General features: G+C 39.6%; 1 protein-coding gene across 1 annotated transcript in view; it reads left to right on the forward strand.

Annotated features, from left to right (window-relative positions):
- BLNK (B cell linker) overlaps positions 1–15,060 on the forward strand; it is a 114,831-nt gene extending 99,771 nt beyond the window's left edge. The window contains exons 17-25 of the mRNA XM_056849954.1: positions 1,283–1,355; positions 2,854–2,884; positions 7,330–7,372; positions 8,748–8,826; positions 9,643–9,674; positions 9,940–10,007; positions 10,847–10,930; positions 12,428–12,583; positions 14,944–15,060. Coding sequence (XP_056705932.1) covers positions 1,283–1,355; positions 2,854–2,884; positions 7,330–7,372; positions 8,748–8,826; positions 9,643–9,674; positions 9,940–10,007; positions 10,847–10,930; positions 12,428–12,583; positions 14,944–15,060 — 683 coding nt within the window. The remainder of the gene's footprint in view (positions 1–1,282; positions 1,356–2,853; positions 2,885–7,329; positions 7,373–8,747; positions 8,827–9,642; positions 9,675–9,939; positions 10,008–10,846; positions 10,931–12,427; positions 12,584–14,943) is intronic.
- The last annotated feature ends 2,664 nt before the right edge of the window (positions 15,061–17,724 follow it).

A 17,724-nucleotide genomic window follows, 5' to 3' on the forward strand; every position in this document is an offset into this window, starting at 1 on the left:
TTCTGGGCATGGAGTAGGGGTCACTGGGGGTGTGGGGGGAGGTAGTTGTGACTTTCCCGCATTGTGCAGGGGGTTGGACAAGATGACCCTGGTGGTCCCTTCCAACTCTATGATTCTATACCTTTAGAGAACTGGTTTAGTGTGGAGCAGGAGTCCCCAACACAGTGCCTGTGGGCACCATGGCTCCCAACAACATCCTTCCTGGCACTAGCCAAGCGTTTTCAAAAGTGGGTGGGACTCTTGCCCAGCACAGCTTGTGATTCGCCAGTGGAGATCTGATTAGCTATACAGATTAAAATATTGTTGCTTCAGCAGCAGCTGCCACCACACTGTTTTATTCTCTCACTTCTCATCCTCAGTGTATTTTTGTTAAATTACACCTCTTCTCCTTAAATTAAGTTTAACTCCTTAAGTTAAATTACACTTTGACTTCCTCGGGGGTTGTCTCCATCTCCCATGGTAGCCAATTTATGATTGTATCCACCACCCTGTGTCAGAATTCCAAAGGTGCCCACAGGCTTAAAAGGTTTGGGAACCCTTAGTGTAGAGGCTAAGAGATCGAGCTACATATCAGGAAGACCCTAGTTTGAATTTCTCCTCTTCAATTAACTCATTAAATGGCCTTAGCCAAGCTAAGCTCTTACCCCCAGTACCCCATCTGTAATATGAGGGTAATAATACTAACTTAAGAGCCCTGTGGCACAGAGTGGTAAGCTGCAGTTCTGCAGTCAAAAGCTCTGCTGAGTTTGATCCTGACAGAAGTCGGTTTCAGGTAGCCGGCTCAAGGTTGACTCAGCCTTCCATCCTTCCAAGGTCAGTCAAATGAGTACCCAGTTTGCTGGGAGTTAAGCATAGACAACTGGGGAAGGCGATGGCAAACCACCCCATAAACATAGTCTGCCTAGTAAATGTCAGGATGTGACATCACCCCATGGGTCAGTAATGACCTGGTGCTTGCACAGGGGACTACCTTTACCTTTTTAATACTAACTTACCTTTCAGGGCTACTGTAAAGTGGCAATTATGAGAAATGCTTTAAATACTCAAAAGAGCCATATAAATATTACTTCATTGTTCATAAGTGTGGTAATAACCACAGGAGTCCTTACCAATTTGCAACATATATTGTCTGCCAAACCCTTCACTCATTTAACTCTCTACAAACTGCAACTGAGACCTACAGTTTATTTCTTATTTTGTAATTTTAAGATGTATGTTGCATCCTGCATTCGTTTTTGAATCGAGTTTTTAGGTGAGACTTGATTATGTTTGATTTTTCTAGGTCACAACAGCAATGGAACTCAAGAATCCAAGTTTCCTTCTGTCGTGATACCATCTCCATTTCCAAGGATCACGTAAGTAATAAAATACCATTCTCTCTCATTCATTCAGAACTGTTCCATATAGGAAATATTAAAGCCAGGTCTTTCATCTGCATTAAAGCATTACACATTTATTAAAACACTGGCCAAATAGTATAATGACAGACAAGGGATGGATTAAAAGAAGACTCGTTTATTTCCCACTACACCTGTAAGAATAGTTTTTGATAACTGTCAGAAGTATGGGTTGGTTGATTTTGACTCCACTGTAAAATTATTCCTCTGTGCAGCCATTCGGTTCTGAAAAGAAAATAAGGGGAAGGTTATAGACATCTGCCACCTCATGACCCCAGTATCTGGGGCAGGGTTTGCCACCATTATCCAAGCCATGCCTCAAAATATAGCCTTAGTACGGCCAGAGGGTTGATAAACCCAGCCTTCTAGGGATACACTACTCTTTAGTTTTTGTAATCAGGAGCCATTGAAGCTGTTACCAGACAGCAATCACAGCACGCAGAGTGTCTCAAGAGGGGGGAAAAACACATATAGCACAGAGCCAGCATGGTATAGTGGTTAAGAGCAGTGGTTTGGAGCGGTGGACTCTGATCTGGAGAACTGGGTTTGATTCCATACTCCTACACATGAGCTGCAGATACTAATCTGGTGAACTGGATTCGTTTCCCCACTCCTACACATGAAGCCAGCTGGGTGACCTTGGGCTAGTCACACTCTCCCAGCCCCACCTACCTCACAGGGTGTCTGTTGTGGGGAGGGGAAGGGAACACGATTGTAAGCCGGTTTGATTCTTCTTAAGTGATAGAGAAAGTTGGCATATAAAAACCAACTCTTCTTCCTTACTGTTACTAACTGACTCTCAACATGCTAATCTACTGATACGCTAAACCCGCCACTCAAGATAACTTGGCTGATTTGTAATTTTGTACTTTGCTGTGATCAGTGTTACCTGGAGGAAAAAAACTGTATGAAACACTACTAACCACTTTGGTTTTGAACGTCTCCCAAATGACTCTGATAAAGAGATACGTACCCAAGTAATTCCATGTTACTTACTATACAAAGTGCTCTGGGGTCCAAAGAATTGCTTTCCAGTGTATTTTGACTCTTTTATTTGAAAATACAGGCCCGGTTACCATACCACAATTGTTTTTGATAGTTGCTTCTATTTCAAAAGTGATTGGCTATTGCAACGTAGCATAGAAATACAAAGCAAAGAAACACAAAGCCAGAGCTGACTCATTTAGTTGTGCAGCCTTTGGATATCATCTGTAAACTTTACTTGCAAACTACACCCATACCAGCTATATCAAATAGTTTTATGAATGCACAAAAGTCCCGTCTTCAGTAGTTTAAGGTTTCCTAGATCCACATAACAGTACTCACTTCCCATGCATGGCATCAACAGCTGAGACAGCTCTGAACCCCAGATTCCTTTCTCCGTCCTCCGTGCACCTGATAAATCCTATGACCCATGTATGTAAAACAGCAATTAACTTTCATTTTTAAACTACAGGAAAAAAACACCAAATCCAGCCATCCCCTCAGTAAGTTGATTTTCCGTTTATATTTTATAGTTTCTCATTTCGAAGATTCATTTGAACGGCAGATTAAAATTAACTGTACCATCACTTTTTTTGTCCTCAGAAAGACATGCCAAATACTTTACAGACCCTGCATCAGTGAACTTAATTTGATAGGAATCATGCACCGAATGAATTTAGTCTTTATAATTCCATTTCTCATGTATGAAAAGATTGTAAAATGTTATATGGGAGTACTACAGTTTGCAAATGAGTGTCTGTAAAGGCTTCTAATGTTTAGAAGCTAAGTATTAGTAGATTCCCTACCAAAGGAGCAAGTAGCAGACTTGAGTGCCTTTTCTTTATTTTTAGTATCCCCAATATCATGGGACTCTTTCTGTCCTTCCTCTGGGAGGTGGGGTAATTCTCTGTGTCACTGAATGTTGTGCTGTTAGGTTTCCATGAAAAAAAGCAGCATCCAATACATGCATCCCCTGTATGACAGTCTTTAAAGGCCAGCATCCAAAAGGCACAGGGCAAGCAAAGAACCCTACTTACATGTCTGCCTTCCTGCATGGATGAGCAAGGATTTCCATAAGCAGCCAGGCAACAAGGCGGAGCCCATGGGACAGTCACTTCTATATTCTCTGGCCAGGGCTTGATTTTATGCACAGCAGCATCTCACATGAAGCTGCCTTATCAGACCGTCTACTCAGACCGGCAGCAGCTTTCTGGGGTCTCGGGCAGAGGTCTTTCACATCACCTACTTGCCTAGTCCCTTTAACTGGAGATGCCGGGGATTGAACCTGGGACCTTCTGCATGCCAAGCAGAGGCTCTGCCACTGAGCCACAGCCCCTCCCCATCTTTTCCCACTAGAAAAGCATCTGCTTCAACCGTAGAAGCCAGTGCCCATGCTTGGAAAAGAGTTTCTTTGCATTATGATTATTTTTTAATATACTTTGAGAAGGAGGGAAGGCCTTTTATTCCTGCCAGTTCTCCTATTCCACATTAACTGCAATTAGTTCATTTATTTTTTAAGATTTATACTCCAGCATAGCTACCAAAATGGCTTACCAAAAAACCAACACCCTATACATAAAAGCACTGCAATTAACAGTCCATTCCTGAAACAATGGCGTGCGGAGTCGGCGGGGAAGAGGCGTAGCGGCACCACTTCCTAAGCCGATTCGCACACGCCGGGGGAATGAAAAAAGCTGTTTCGTGACTTTTTTTGTTTTCAACGGGGCTAAAAGCCCCATTGAAAACAGCAAGGCTGCGCCTGCTAAAAAGCCTGCTAAAAAGCAGGCACAGCACCGCCGTTCCCGGCGCCAGCGTACCGCAGCGAACCGGGATGGGAAGCCGCCTAACGGGCAGCTCCTTCCCCAGCCGGCCCCAGGAACGCCCTCCTGCACCAGCCTCACGCGATTACACGCACTTACGCTGGCGGCGAGGTCACGCCACCTCCAAAGATCTTGCGGCCCAATTCTCAGGAATGGGCTGCAAGTGATCTTATGAACCATACACATGTAAAAATAGGATATGGCATAAGACTTGTGCTCATGGGATGAGGGTTTCCCATGTTTTCCCTCACCAAAAAAACACTTCTGAGGACGGAATACCCTCAGAAATGGAATGGGAATGTGATGTAGGAGGCTGTAGCTAGACGAGGATTAGATGCAATCCTTAAAATGGCAAAATGGTAGTAGTAGGGACCAGTCATAGTTTGAGTTCGTTTGTTGGCATAATGGTCATCTGTATTCACCTTAACGAGTATTATACAACATTGAAATCAACAAATATCTTTAATCAATGTATCCATCACGTGATCACAACAGTGCATGCAAAACCATGTGTATATCTCGGCTTCTGCTGGCAGGCAAGTATTCACCTTCCTGTTAGAAACTAATTGCAGTTGATTGCTGAGCCAGATATTTGGTTCTTCATAGAGTTGTTAAACATATTGTGAGACAGGTTCCTCCTCTAACACAAAACTACATAGGAACAGGTCACACATAATGTCTAACCACAGAGCGAGAAGAATGATACCATCTAGAGAGATAACGTACGATTGATCCTCAGTGCAATTAAATATATAAAGTCCAAATCATTAAAAACTGCAATGATTTTTCTAGACGCAGAGAAAGCTTTTGACAACGTCTCTTGGCATTTTATTTCCAAGACTTTACAACAAATGGATTGTGGAGATTCTCTTTTAACGATTTTTAACGCAATATATTCCGTTCAGAAAGCACGTCTTTTGATTAATGGTTCACTGTCAACAGAATTTGCTATCACAAAAGGCACAAGACAAGGCTGTCCACTTTCTCCACTTCTTTTTGATTTATCAATGGAAGTTCTCTCGAATTACATAAGAAATGATCCAAAGATTAAAGGTCTTACAACAGGAAACGAAGAACACAAAATTAAAAGCTATGCAGATGACGTTGTCTTAATCTGTCAGAATCCCGGACAAACACTCCCACAGGTTTATAACCATATTATGGAATATGCAAAGCATTCCGGTTACAAATTGAACAAAACAAAGACGAAAATTATGACCTTTAACACTACAATAGATGAGGACAAGTACATTAAAGAAGTTACTGGTTGTCAAATCGCCAAGGAATCAGTTAAATATCTGGGTGTCAACATATCTTCACAAAATAAGACACTTTTAAGGTCAAATTATATGAAAATCTGGGGGAAAATAGAATCAGATTTGAGTTTATGGTCAAAAATGAACATTTCATAGTTGGGAAGGATATCGGCGATAAAGATGAACGTACTTCCTAGACTGAATCTTTTATTTCAATTTTTGCCGATTGATATTCCAGACAGAATAATAGAAAGTTGGCAAAAACAAATCAACCGATTCGTTTGGAATGGGAAGAAACCGAGAATTAGATTTAAAGTGTTACAAGACGAAAAGAAAAGAGGAGGACTAGCATTACCTAATATCAAATTATATTACCATGCCGCCTGTCTAACTTGGATTACAGAATGGATAAAATACCCCAAAGCCAGACATGTTATTCTAGAACGAGTAGACCTTGGACAAGGTTTTCAAAAAGTTCTGTGGGATTCTACATCTAAAACTCAAAAGGACAAAGTACCAGAAGATTGCGATGTTAAAATAGCGCTATTGAAAGTATGGAAAAAATATAAAAAGAGAATAAGTCCTTCTCCACTATCCATAATGTCGCCAGTCGAAGCTTATCATGATAACGTTAAATTAAAACCGGGTGTCCATCTTACTTACAATCAAATGATTGAGCCCACAGGAGAAATTAAGACCCTGACCAATCTTCAAGAAAAATTTCAAAAATTGAACTGGCTGACTTATTTACAACTGAGGTCTAATTTACAAAAAGACTGCTTCTATCCCCAGCCATTTCGTGAATTAACAGAATTTGAGCAGATAACATCTAAAAACGATTCACATTTATTAGGAAAAATCTACAAGCTTCTTTTGAAATACGAAACGGAAGAAGAACAAGTAAAAACTAACATGATAAAATGGATGCAAAACTTTGGAGAAATGATTAATATGGACTTATGGGAAAAACTTTGTACTTCTGAAATGAAATATACCGTGTCCCAAGAAGTGAAAGAGAATTGGTATAAAACATTTTACAGATGGTATCTAACTCCTAATATGCTCTCTCAGATGACTACTCCCGGAAAAAGAGGTGCCTGCTGGAAATGTCAAGACACGGACGGTTCCTATTTTCATGTTTGGTGGACATGCCCAAAGTTACAAACTTATTGGAAAAGAATTCATCAAGAACTTCAGCTGATGTTAAATATTAAGTTGACATTTGATGCTAAATTCTATCTACTCAGCATTGTGCCACCAGACTTGCCTTCGAAATTTCAGGACGTTTTTAAATATGCTACTACTGCAGCTAGAATGGTTCTTGCAAGAACCTGGAAACAAACTCACATTCCCGAAATTGAAGATTGGAAAGAAAAACTATTGGAATATGCTAGTATGGCTAAGATGACTTTCGAGATAAACTTAAAATCTAGTGAATCCACAGAACAATTTGACGATAAGTGGGTGTCATTCTATACTTACATGAACCTTGGCTAACTGAATGAAATACGTTGGTTTTGTATTATCTAACTTGTTTTAAACAACTGTCAAGTAAATTTTAGACCTTCATACAATAGAATATCAATATAAGTAGAATAATGAATGACACTTTGTAACAACTTTTTTACTGTAAGAAAATATCTCATAATATACAACTGAGCTTATTTGGGTTTTTTTGTTTTTTTAACACTGTATTGTTTTATACTTATAACGTATTATCCCTCCCCTTTTTTTCCTGTACCCCTTCAGTTATACAAATAAAATAAATAAAAAAAAAAAGAATGATACCATCTAGAAGTCTAAGAAAGCAAGTGATGGGTATAGAAAGAGTTATACCAAGAACTTATTTATCTCTTTTCTGTGTCATTGCAGAAACCAAGCCTGCCTAGTAGAGACCACCTAACTATGAATGAAGGTAAACTACGTTTGTTGTGCAAATATTGGTTTATGATCTTGTCTTGATTTATTAAAAATGTGGGTGTAAAGTGCCGTCCAATCACAGCTGACTTATGAAGATCCCAGCAAAATAGCTTTCAAGGCAAGTTAGGTGGTTTGCCATTGCCTTCCTCTACAGAATCTTCATTCGTGGTTTCCCTTCCAAGTACTGACTGTGGTTAGCTTCTAAGATCGGACAAGATCCGGCTATACCATGCCACCTTCCCTCCTTTATCAAGAATATTTAACAGTTATTTTAAACCAAACTCCCTGGCACATATCCTATTGAAACAGAAGATGCACTGTCAAGTCACTTTTTGTTTAATTAAATGTGAAACCATGGAAATCTTTTACAAATGGATCTTAATTCCTGCATCGAGGAGGAGGAAGTCATTTTCATTCAGCCGGCACAGTTGCGATTTTCCCCTTAAGTATTTGGTGTCTCCTGAGTTTGTTTATAGAAGAGAAAAACTGAATTAGACCTAGTGGGTATATCCTTATCCACTTTTAATCAGTGAGCAATTTTTGCTGGATCACCCAGTGCCTACAGGTTGCTGGGATCTTTCAAAGATTGCTACCATAGGTAGACCTTCCTTATAAGACTGCATACTCAGAAACAAACATAGATTAGTTAAAACTTTTAAAAGATCCTGAGTACATACACTTTCTTTGTAAACTTTGAACTCATTGGTAAAATTCTGGGATTCGGGGGAGTTATGACTGAAGACCTCCCATCTCTGCTACAAACTTCTGCTGCCCTTCTCAGGCAAGGTATAATCGAGATTTGATTGGCTGATGTGTTAGGATTAAGGGAGGGGCTATGGCTCAGTGGTAGAGCATCTGCTGGGCTTGCAGAAGGTCCCAGGTTCAACCCCCAGCATTTCCAGTTAAAGGGGCTAGGCAAGTAGGTGATGTGAAAGACCTCTGCCTGAGACCCAGGAGAGCCACTACTGATTCGGTATAAGGCAGCTTCATGGGTTCATGTGTAGAGGATCCTGCTTCAGAGCAAAGTGTTTAGACTGAATGCTCTGAACGCCTTTCCACCTACACCCCCCACAAAAACTAATGGAGCCTTGGGAAACTGGTTTTGCCATTCTGTTTCAGTCACACAAACTTCTATTATTTCCCTGACTACTTAGCATAATCATATTGTTTCTGGAGGGAGAAATTCACACAGCAAAGGGCATGAACTGATGGGACTCCAAACCTGTGCCTAAACCTTCCGTTGCTTCAATTCCAGCACAACAGAGAACGGAAAGTCAAGTTTCCAAAATAACAGCTTTAACGTCATGAGTTGGGTCACATCCAAAGTCAAGCCATACTAATTTATATCCTCAATCTTTTTCAAAAAACAGATAAACCGATACCAGCTGAACGTCGCCGGGGTTCCAACCAAGATCTTCCTCTTCCACCAATCCCATCTAATCTCCACAAGTAAATATTTTTCATTTGCATTTGGTGTCTTTGTTTCTCCATAAAACGATCTGCTAATTTCAGACTATGGAAAGAACAAACATATTTATGCAGGGGAGGGAATGAGATAGGTATACTATTGTCTTATTGACAGAGCTCTATTGGCAAAGCCCTGCTAATGCAAGAAACGCAATACTAACCACCGTACTTGCCGTTCCACTTGCCAGAAAAGGCAGCCACGCTTTTAGCCTGCTCTCCATTATATGTGCTAGAACTCAGATAATGTTGGGACGTCACAAAGGTCTGCATTTATCCAGCTCCTCTACAACTGGTGGTGAGAAATTGCAAAAACTGTACCATCGCTCCATAACGTTAAGGGGGAAGCTAAATACACATTTAGTATAACATCTAGCTTAGTTCTGTGTCTCAAAAGTAAACCAGGGAAGAACAGATAGTTTTTTAAACAGTAAATAGGTTGGGTTCTATCACTCCCTTTCACTATGTGAGGATTCTTGCTCCACCAGAACAAGGCTCCTTACTTAGTGGAAGACGGGCATAGGATCCAACCCAAAGTATAAAGGGTTCACTGGCATAGTTCATTAAAAAAAATATTAACACTTTTTTAGAAGTATGTTAGTTTTACCATAAATGTTTGATATTTTGTGCCCGCCTTGAAGCATGCTTTTCTAAGTGCATTGTTATTGTGTACAACCCTTTGTAGGGTTTTGTTGTTGTTGTTTTATAAAAAAAACACTGTGGGGGAAATGTAGAATCCCATAGAAACTGAAATGAGGAAAACCTTCCTACATTTCTTTAATCTCTAACCATTTGTTTCAGACCACTACCACAAAAGCCACCTCTCTCTCTAAGTAAGTACACTTCTTTACTTGAATAAAGTTAGGGTTAGTTTTAAATCTTCGCATCATGGATCCGGAAGATCCAGAATTAAAGTTCATCTCACTCTCTTCAGCACTGATATGGCAGCACCAAGCCGAAAGACCGCTCCTGGAAAAGGCAATAGCCTCAATGAAAGGGCATGTCTTTTGTAGCCAACAGAGTTCTGTTGTCTTGTAATAATAAAAAAATATGGCTATAAGGATGGAATCTTATGTTACCTTGTTTCTTCTTCCTTAGGATCACCGGATCCCCTGAATTGCAGCTTAGCTACCCCATGCTATAGCATTTCTAATACAACAGAACAGGTATAATTTTTACGAAACAATAGAGGAAGTGGACTGCCACCAACTTCTGGGAAAGATATAATGAGAGATTGTAAATACTAATCCTTAGTTAAAGGTTTGGCCTACTCACATGAACACATGAAGCTGCCTTATACTGAACCAGACCCTTGGTCCGTCAAAGTCAGTATTGTCTACTCAGACTGGCAGCGGCTCTCCAGGGTCTCAGGCAGGGGCCTTTCCCATCACCTGCTTGCCCCGTCCCTTGAACTGGAGATGCCGGGGATCGAACCTGGGACCTTCTGCATGCCAAGCAGAGGTTCTACCACTGAGCCACAGCCCCCGCCCCTATTACAACTCCACCAAAGTGAACAAAAATCAAATATTTTATAATAATCAAGTATTTGTAAATCTTCTTTAATCTTCAGCAACCTTGCATTTACCATTCAGCAGTAGTTTTTGTAGGAAACCTGACCAAATAATTAACCACAACATTAAGTGAAGAAATAGCTGTTCAACAAGAACTTAGCAAAATACAATTTTTAACTTCAGGCATACAAAGGAGAGTATGGACTGCTTCGTACACTAGCATAAATACCCTGGCACACTCTCCAGCATGCAAAATATACACAATCTATGTCATAAATGTATATTGCTGCTCTCCTGGCCAAATCCACATATGCCCTGCAGGCCCCTCATACTGTTTCTGAGGGTCCCACTGAGCAGGATTTCATTAAGCACAGCTTAATGGTAAACGAGGTAGGAAAGTTGCGTTCCACAAGCACTGTGGTGCTTCGGATCCAAACTAATTTTCTGTTCCTAAATAATGTTTTTAAGTACACAAGTACTTTTTCCCCCCACAGGACCCTAGCATTCACGGTAGAGCATGGTATATGGCTTCCAGTGATCGAAAAACAGCCGAGGATGCATTATACAAATCAAACAAGGTAGAAATATTTCAGTACTGATACTCTTTTAAGAACTCTTCAGAAGCATGGGAAAGGAACATGGTTTATTTTTTTATTAAGAGGCATACCACTTACGGGCATGAATGGCGCTCATCACAGATCTTCATAAAACGAGTTCTATCCAAGTCAGTAGTACATCAGCAGGGCACTTCCACTCATGCAAGAGGGGAGCAGTTTTAGCTTATTTTCCCTTTCCCATTGCATCTACCTGCACTGCATCCCAACCGCTCTCAAGAATTCCTGGACTGCAGGAGGTGCAGGGAACTGCAGTGTGATAGGGAAGGAATGCCCATAGTTCTTTGGATCCAGCCAAATACAATTTGAAAACAGTCGTGCCAGCCCCCTTCTTTCAAAACGCAGGCAGTTCACATTCACATTGTGAGATAATGGAGAATGTACAACTTCCATGGCCTGTACCCTACCACCCCATTAAGCAATATCCAACATATGGAGCCTTCCTCCAGTGGAAGTGAAGGAAGGAGGCTTAGACTCGAGCTAGCCCTTCCAGCCTAAGGTAGGATACTGCCCAATAGAACCACCACCTCAGTAACTCAAAAATATCACTAGACATTTAGCTGCAAGACATCAGTGGCGAGTTATCAAATTGCATGTTTTGGAGGTGCAAGGATTAAGAGAAGCAACCTCCATTGCAGGGAATGATGGGGGCTCTCAAGACTTCACTACATCACGCTGGAGAGCCAGTGTGGTGTAGTGGTTAAGAGTGGTGGTTTGGAGCGGTGGCCTCTAATCTGGAGAACCAGGTTTGATTCCCCACTCCTCCACATGAGTGGCGGACACTAATCTGGTGAACTGGGTTGGTTTCCCCACTGCTACACATGAAGCCAGCTGGGTAACCTTGGGCTAGTCACAATTCTCTTAAAACTCTCTCAGCCCCACCAACCTCACAGGGTGTCTGTTGTAGGGAGGGGAAGGTAATTGTAAGCTGGTCGGATTCTTCCTTAAGTGGTAGAGAAAGTTGACATGTAAAAACCAACTCTTCTTCTTCCAGCATATCCCCCAACCAATACACTTTGTAACCGCACATCTTTTTAAAGGAACAGACAGTAGTTTGCAAGTAAGAGGTTGACCACCATCTCTTCAGTGTTATAACCACCATATGCTTAATTGAAAATCCAATCTTGCTGTTAAACTTGATGTGAGGATTGGCTGCTTCCTAAGATCAGGAATCTACTGGGGGGTATACTCTAGATAAAATATTCTAGATATATCAGTGGGTAAATGGTGTTGGGATCATAGTTTTGAATTTGTTGTGGAAGCCAAACAGATTTCTTCAAAATGGATAACAACAAGAGTTTGAGAAAACAAGGATGCAGTATTAGAGAGCTGATGCCACAACACCAATTCCATCAATCCGTTAGGATGTCAGAAAAAAAGATTTAGAAAAATTAATGTGCTACTAGAAAAATTAATGTGTTCTGCAATTAACCTAATTACTTTGTTTTTTACTTGATTTAGGATGGATCTTTCCTAGTAAGAAAAAGTTCTGGACAAGACTCAAAGCAACCATATACACTAGTTGTATTTTACAACAAGCGAGTATATAACATCCCTATTAGATTTATTGAATCAACAAGACAATATGCCCTAGGCAGAGAAAAAAGTGGTGAGGAGGTAGGTTACTATTTCTTTGTTTTAGACCTTAATACTTAAATTGTAATTTTAGTTACACTACTTATGAACTTAGAGCCCCGTGGCGCAGAGTGGTAAGCTGCAGTACTGCAGTTCAAGCTCTGCTCACGACCGGAGTTCGATCCCAACGGAAGTTGGTTTCAGGTAGCCGGCTCAAGGTTGACTCAGCCTTCCATCCTTCCGAGGTTGGTAAAATGAGTACCCAGCTTGCTGGGGGTAAAGGGAAGATGACTGGGGAAGGCACTGGCAAACCACCACCTAGTAAATGTCAGGATGTGATGTCACCCCATGGGTCAGTGATGACCCGGTGCTTGCACAGGGGACCTTTACCTTTTTTTTTAACTTATGAACTTAAAAGCATTATTTCATAAAATAACTGATTTAACCATTACTTTCTAACACGTGCATCTAAATAAAAATAAAACATTATTTCAATTCAAGTGAGGCCTAATTAAAGTTGAGTACCATCCCTTCACTATTTATTTTAATAATCAAATCACCCTTCATTAAAAGCTTCAGAAAAACCCTTCATAAAAAAAGGGAGATCTTAACCGTGACTATATTTAAAAGCAGAATGGCAACATTATCATTTATCCAAATTTTGTACAAATCAAAGGTGAAAGGAAGTTAGGGGGAAAGTCACAATTCAACTGAATAGCCTGCAAATAAAAGAGGAACATCTAATTTCCACTTAGCGGCATGCACTTCTAAAATCTTTTAAATTCTTACAGAGTTGGATCTAAGTTATCGTTCCACCTGTGGAAAGTGTGTTCGCTCTTGGGCTGTTTCACGCCACGCTGTTTGAGGAACTAAATCTGAAAAAATGTGTCTGCTTGTTGAAGTTATGGAATCTTCTAATTGCACAAGGGCTTACAGTACACCACAAGTGGCTGTTTTCATTCTGCTTATGGTTCTTTAGATTCAGCCCACAGAAATCAAATTATTGAAGTCAATATATCGTTTTAAACATACCTTCAAGAATTTGTACCGTATTTTGTTGACATCCAATTACAATATACTGTTCTAATATTAATGTTCTGACATGCCAGTCAGGAAATCAGTGTACAGATTTTTTTTTTTTAATGAAAACTTTTTTTGGATTTTTTTGAGAACACTGTAATAAAACAAGTGTTTGCATTGCACGTCATAAGATTTAACAGTATGTCTAAATATTAGTTTTGAATCAAACACTCAGCAATGTTACTTTTGTATTTCGCTTGTATTTTGCATATCCATCACTCTTACTGTGCAACCTTGAAGGGGGGCAGAGCCACTTATAAGCCAGCATGACCCCGGTGCCAGCATCTGTGCCACTTGCACCGTCCAAAGTGGCACGGACGCCAGCAGAGGGCAATTTACACCAGCTCCCGGCAGCATTTCCAGCACAAGTGCTCACCCCAGCGTTCCTGGGGGCATAGCTGCCTTTAGGCAGCTTCCAAAGCCCTTTCACCCTAGGAACATGCCATTTTCTGGCGTTTATGCCTTGTAAATAGCTGGCATAGCCCCATGAAACTCAATGAGTTTCACTGGGTTTTTAATGCAGTTTTAATGTTTTTTTCCTGGCTGGGAAACCTCTCAGGAGGCACCGTGGTTGCCCCATCCCTGGCCATTAACTAACCCCCCCCCCTTAAGATCGGAATGTTACTTTTCAAGGATAATTCATTTTCTGATGCAAGTTTATTACTCAGCTGCTAGAAAAGCTTCTAATTAAAATATATGGATGCAGCATATTTCGCACTGAACAATTTTGTTTATATACTGCTGCTTATAAAACAATTTTGTTCATATATTTCGGAGCTGTGCAAAAATACTGAATTTTGGGCATTTTGTAATCCACTTCATTAATATGTTAAGTATTAGCTTACCTCATGATCCAAAGGTTATATTATTAGGGCATATTAAAAGATTGTTGTTTTGTCAAACTTGGAATCTTAAAATAATCCTTGCTACCAGATGGAAAGAAACAGATCCTCAATTTCCAAGAGATTGGTTGTATTTTGTTTCGGAAAATGTATTGGAAAATTGACTTATCACCAAAGAACATTAAGAAATTCTTCTGATGTTTCAAATTTATGGAACTTTGGGCTGTGTTCATAATGTTCTGGAATGATAAGGCTACAAAGAGAATTTCCCTTATGTTTTCTGTGAGCTACTCTGAGCAATCTCTCTATGGTGTTGGTATTCCTATTTTGAGGAATTACAGAATCATTGTTATTATAAACCATTGTTTACTTATTAAATAGCAGGAATAGCTATGAAAAAAATGCAAATATAGTAGTTGGCTGAATTAGCAACAATGCTAACAATGCTAAGTAAACCATCTATCTGTTTTCTCAATCCAGCGCTTCGACAGCGTGACAGAAATAATAGAAAATCATCAACGAAATTCCCTCGTTCTCATTGACAGTCAAAACAATACCAAAGACTCTACCAAACTAAAATTTATTACCAGAGTTTGATAAACTGCACTGAGAACTCAACATGGAAAAATATTATAGGCCTCATCTTCTGACAGGGTTCAAGATTAAGCATTTGAACAAGAATCTAAACCTACTATTAGACTTTTTTGCCAGCTTTATCAGCAAGAACCACTTTTTAAATAAGACCACACAATTTTATAAGAGAACAAAGATTAATTTGATACTGGTAGTTAATTAAGAATTGTGACTTCAGTTATGATGCAGCTGTTTCAAATTCACACCTGAGCCGTTATGTACTTGAAATATATTTTTTCTCAAGACATTGTGAACTTCAAAGAGAAGCAGAATACTCACTGTTAACATGTAATTGTTTAATGCATGGGTTCTCAACAAGGGGGGAATTCCCCCCGGGGTGGGGGGAATTTTAGGGTTCCGGGGGGGGGAATCGGGACCACTATTCAGCAAAATGTGATGTCCTGTAGATTATGTACAATCTGTAAAATTGTAGTTTGTTTTTTTGAGTTAGACTATCTTGGGAAGGGAGGAAATATATTCTGAACAATGGTGAAAGGGGGGAATGGAGCAAAAAAGGTTGAGAACCACTGGTTTAATACATGTAAAGGGATTGTGCCTTCCACAGCTCTGTTGCTAATGTTAACATGAAGATCACAGATTTGTCAAATTTAAGACTATCTATGCCAAGATAAGCTACCCTTTGTAATAAGTTAAAGACAGGATTGTTTGCCACGACAGAAATCCAAAGGCAAGTCAGGATTTCAGTATGATGTAATGAATTTCATAATAGCTTCAGCTGTATTTGTTGGAACCACTGTTACATGGTGTGTTTTTAATTAAAAGAACATGTAAATATATTAAAAGAACTGAATTTCTGTTAACCATGATTTGAGTGCGTGTATGTATGTTTTATTTTGATTAAGCTCTTCATAGCTGTCACATTTATAGTATATCCTAGCCACCTCTCAAATTCTGCATACAGACTCGAAAGTAGACTTGCATGCTACAACTGTTTAAATATTCACATTCAATAGGCAACCGGTTATCTTACAATTTATTGGATCTTAAGGAATTTGTACTTGGAATCTTCTTAAAACTTCACTGTTTATATGAGACGGACATAAGTCTATTCTAATTCTTCATTTGCTGGGAATAAGGTATTATTTTCTTCCATCATGAAGAAATTTGAATTTGAGACAAGACACGCCACACATTTTTCAGACTAAGCTACTTTGTTCTGAGACAGGCTTTTAGAAGTTCAGTGGTGTGGAAGTGAGCCAGCAAGGATCCAGTTATTGACCTTTTACTTCCACTGGCAATGGGAGACTGATGCACTCTTAGGCATGTATTTTATGTAAACTATACCACTGAGACTAAAAAAGAATACATAGTATACCACTGAAACATTCTACTTTCATTTTATAACCACTAACCTTTTTAGCCCATGGTCTTAGCCCCATTTTCTCTTTTCCATCCCAAACCCATATTCACAGTCATCTTCCCCCACCCCTCTTGCGTTTCATCAATCCTGGGTTTTTGTTTTTTTTTACATCAAATTCTGCAACTTTGTGATTGTACAGTTTGCTCAAACAAAAGAGTATTGAGTTTGCGAACACAGAATACACATTCTAGGTGTCAAGGCTTTTTTTAAAATGTGATAAACAGCTTAATTTTTTTACTTCTGAAAATATTTCTAATGCTTTAAAGATTTCCTATTAAAAACAATTTAAAGGAGGCATCTGGACTCACTAGCATGTTTCTGTCAAGGCTCCAATGACAAACAGGGCACAGAAGCAAATGTATCTCTGCTCAAGAATCACTCAGTTATTTTACAAGTCTGTATACTTAGATGGATAACTTTTTCACATTGTACGAAGTAACAATATAATTGAACAAACCAAATTCAATCCAGCTCCATGTTAAGGCAAATCATATTTTCTGTGTTGCTATGAAACTGGCATTTATTTTATATCAGAAATGTTCTAATATCAAAATGCAATATGTAACTCGGGGGCTACAGGATGTTGCAGTCAACTATGTTATTTCTTTCCAAAATAGCCAATCTATTTATAGTTTCACAGCAAAGGAATTTTTGCACACATTTCTACCTACTTCAAATAGCTGATGCCACCAAATTCAGTAAATTCTAAATATTTGCAAAAATGAAGTCTTTTAAGTTTTTGTTTCCACTCAATATAACAATGTCAACCAATGCTTTGTTTGGCTCTCATGCACAATTAATACAGGTAAGGATGAAGAATGATGAACTACTTGCACTCCAACAATGCAAGCATGCACTTACTTTCCAGTAGATATGCATAAAATATAGCATTTATTAGTATTTTAGTAATAATTTATTATTTATTTTTAGTAATATTTATAGCCTCGTGGTGCAGAGTGGTAAGCTGCAGTAATGCAGTCCAAAGCTTTGCTCACGACCTGAGTTCGATTGCAACAGAAGTCGATTTCAGGTAGCAGGCTCAAGGTTGACTCAGCCTTCCATCCTTCCAAGGTCAGTCAAATGAGTACCCAGCTTGCTGGGGGTAAAGGGAAGATAAAAATGGGGAAGGCACTGCCGGCAAACCACCCCGTAAACAAGGCCTGGCTAGAAAATGTTGGGATGTGGCATCACCCCATGGGCCAAGAATGACCTGGTGCTTGCACAGGGGACCTTTACTTTTTAATATT

This window comes from Euleptes europaea, chromosome 5 (assembly GCF_029931775.1).
Source record: "Euleptes europaea isolate rEulEur1 chromosome 5, rEulEur1.hap1, whole genome shotgun sequence".
Lineage (NCBI taxonomy): Eukaryota > Metazoa > Chordata > Lepidosauria > Squamata > Sphaerodactylidae > Euleptes > Euleptes europaea.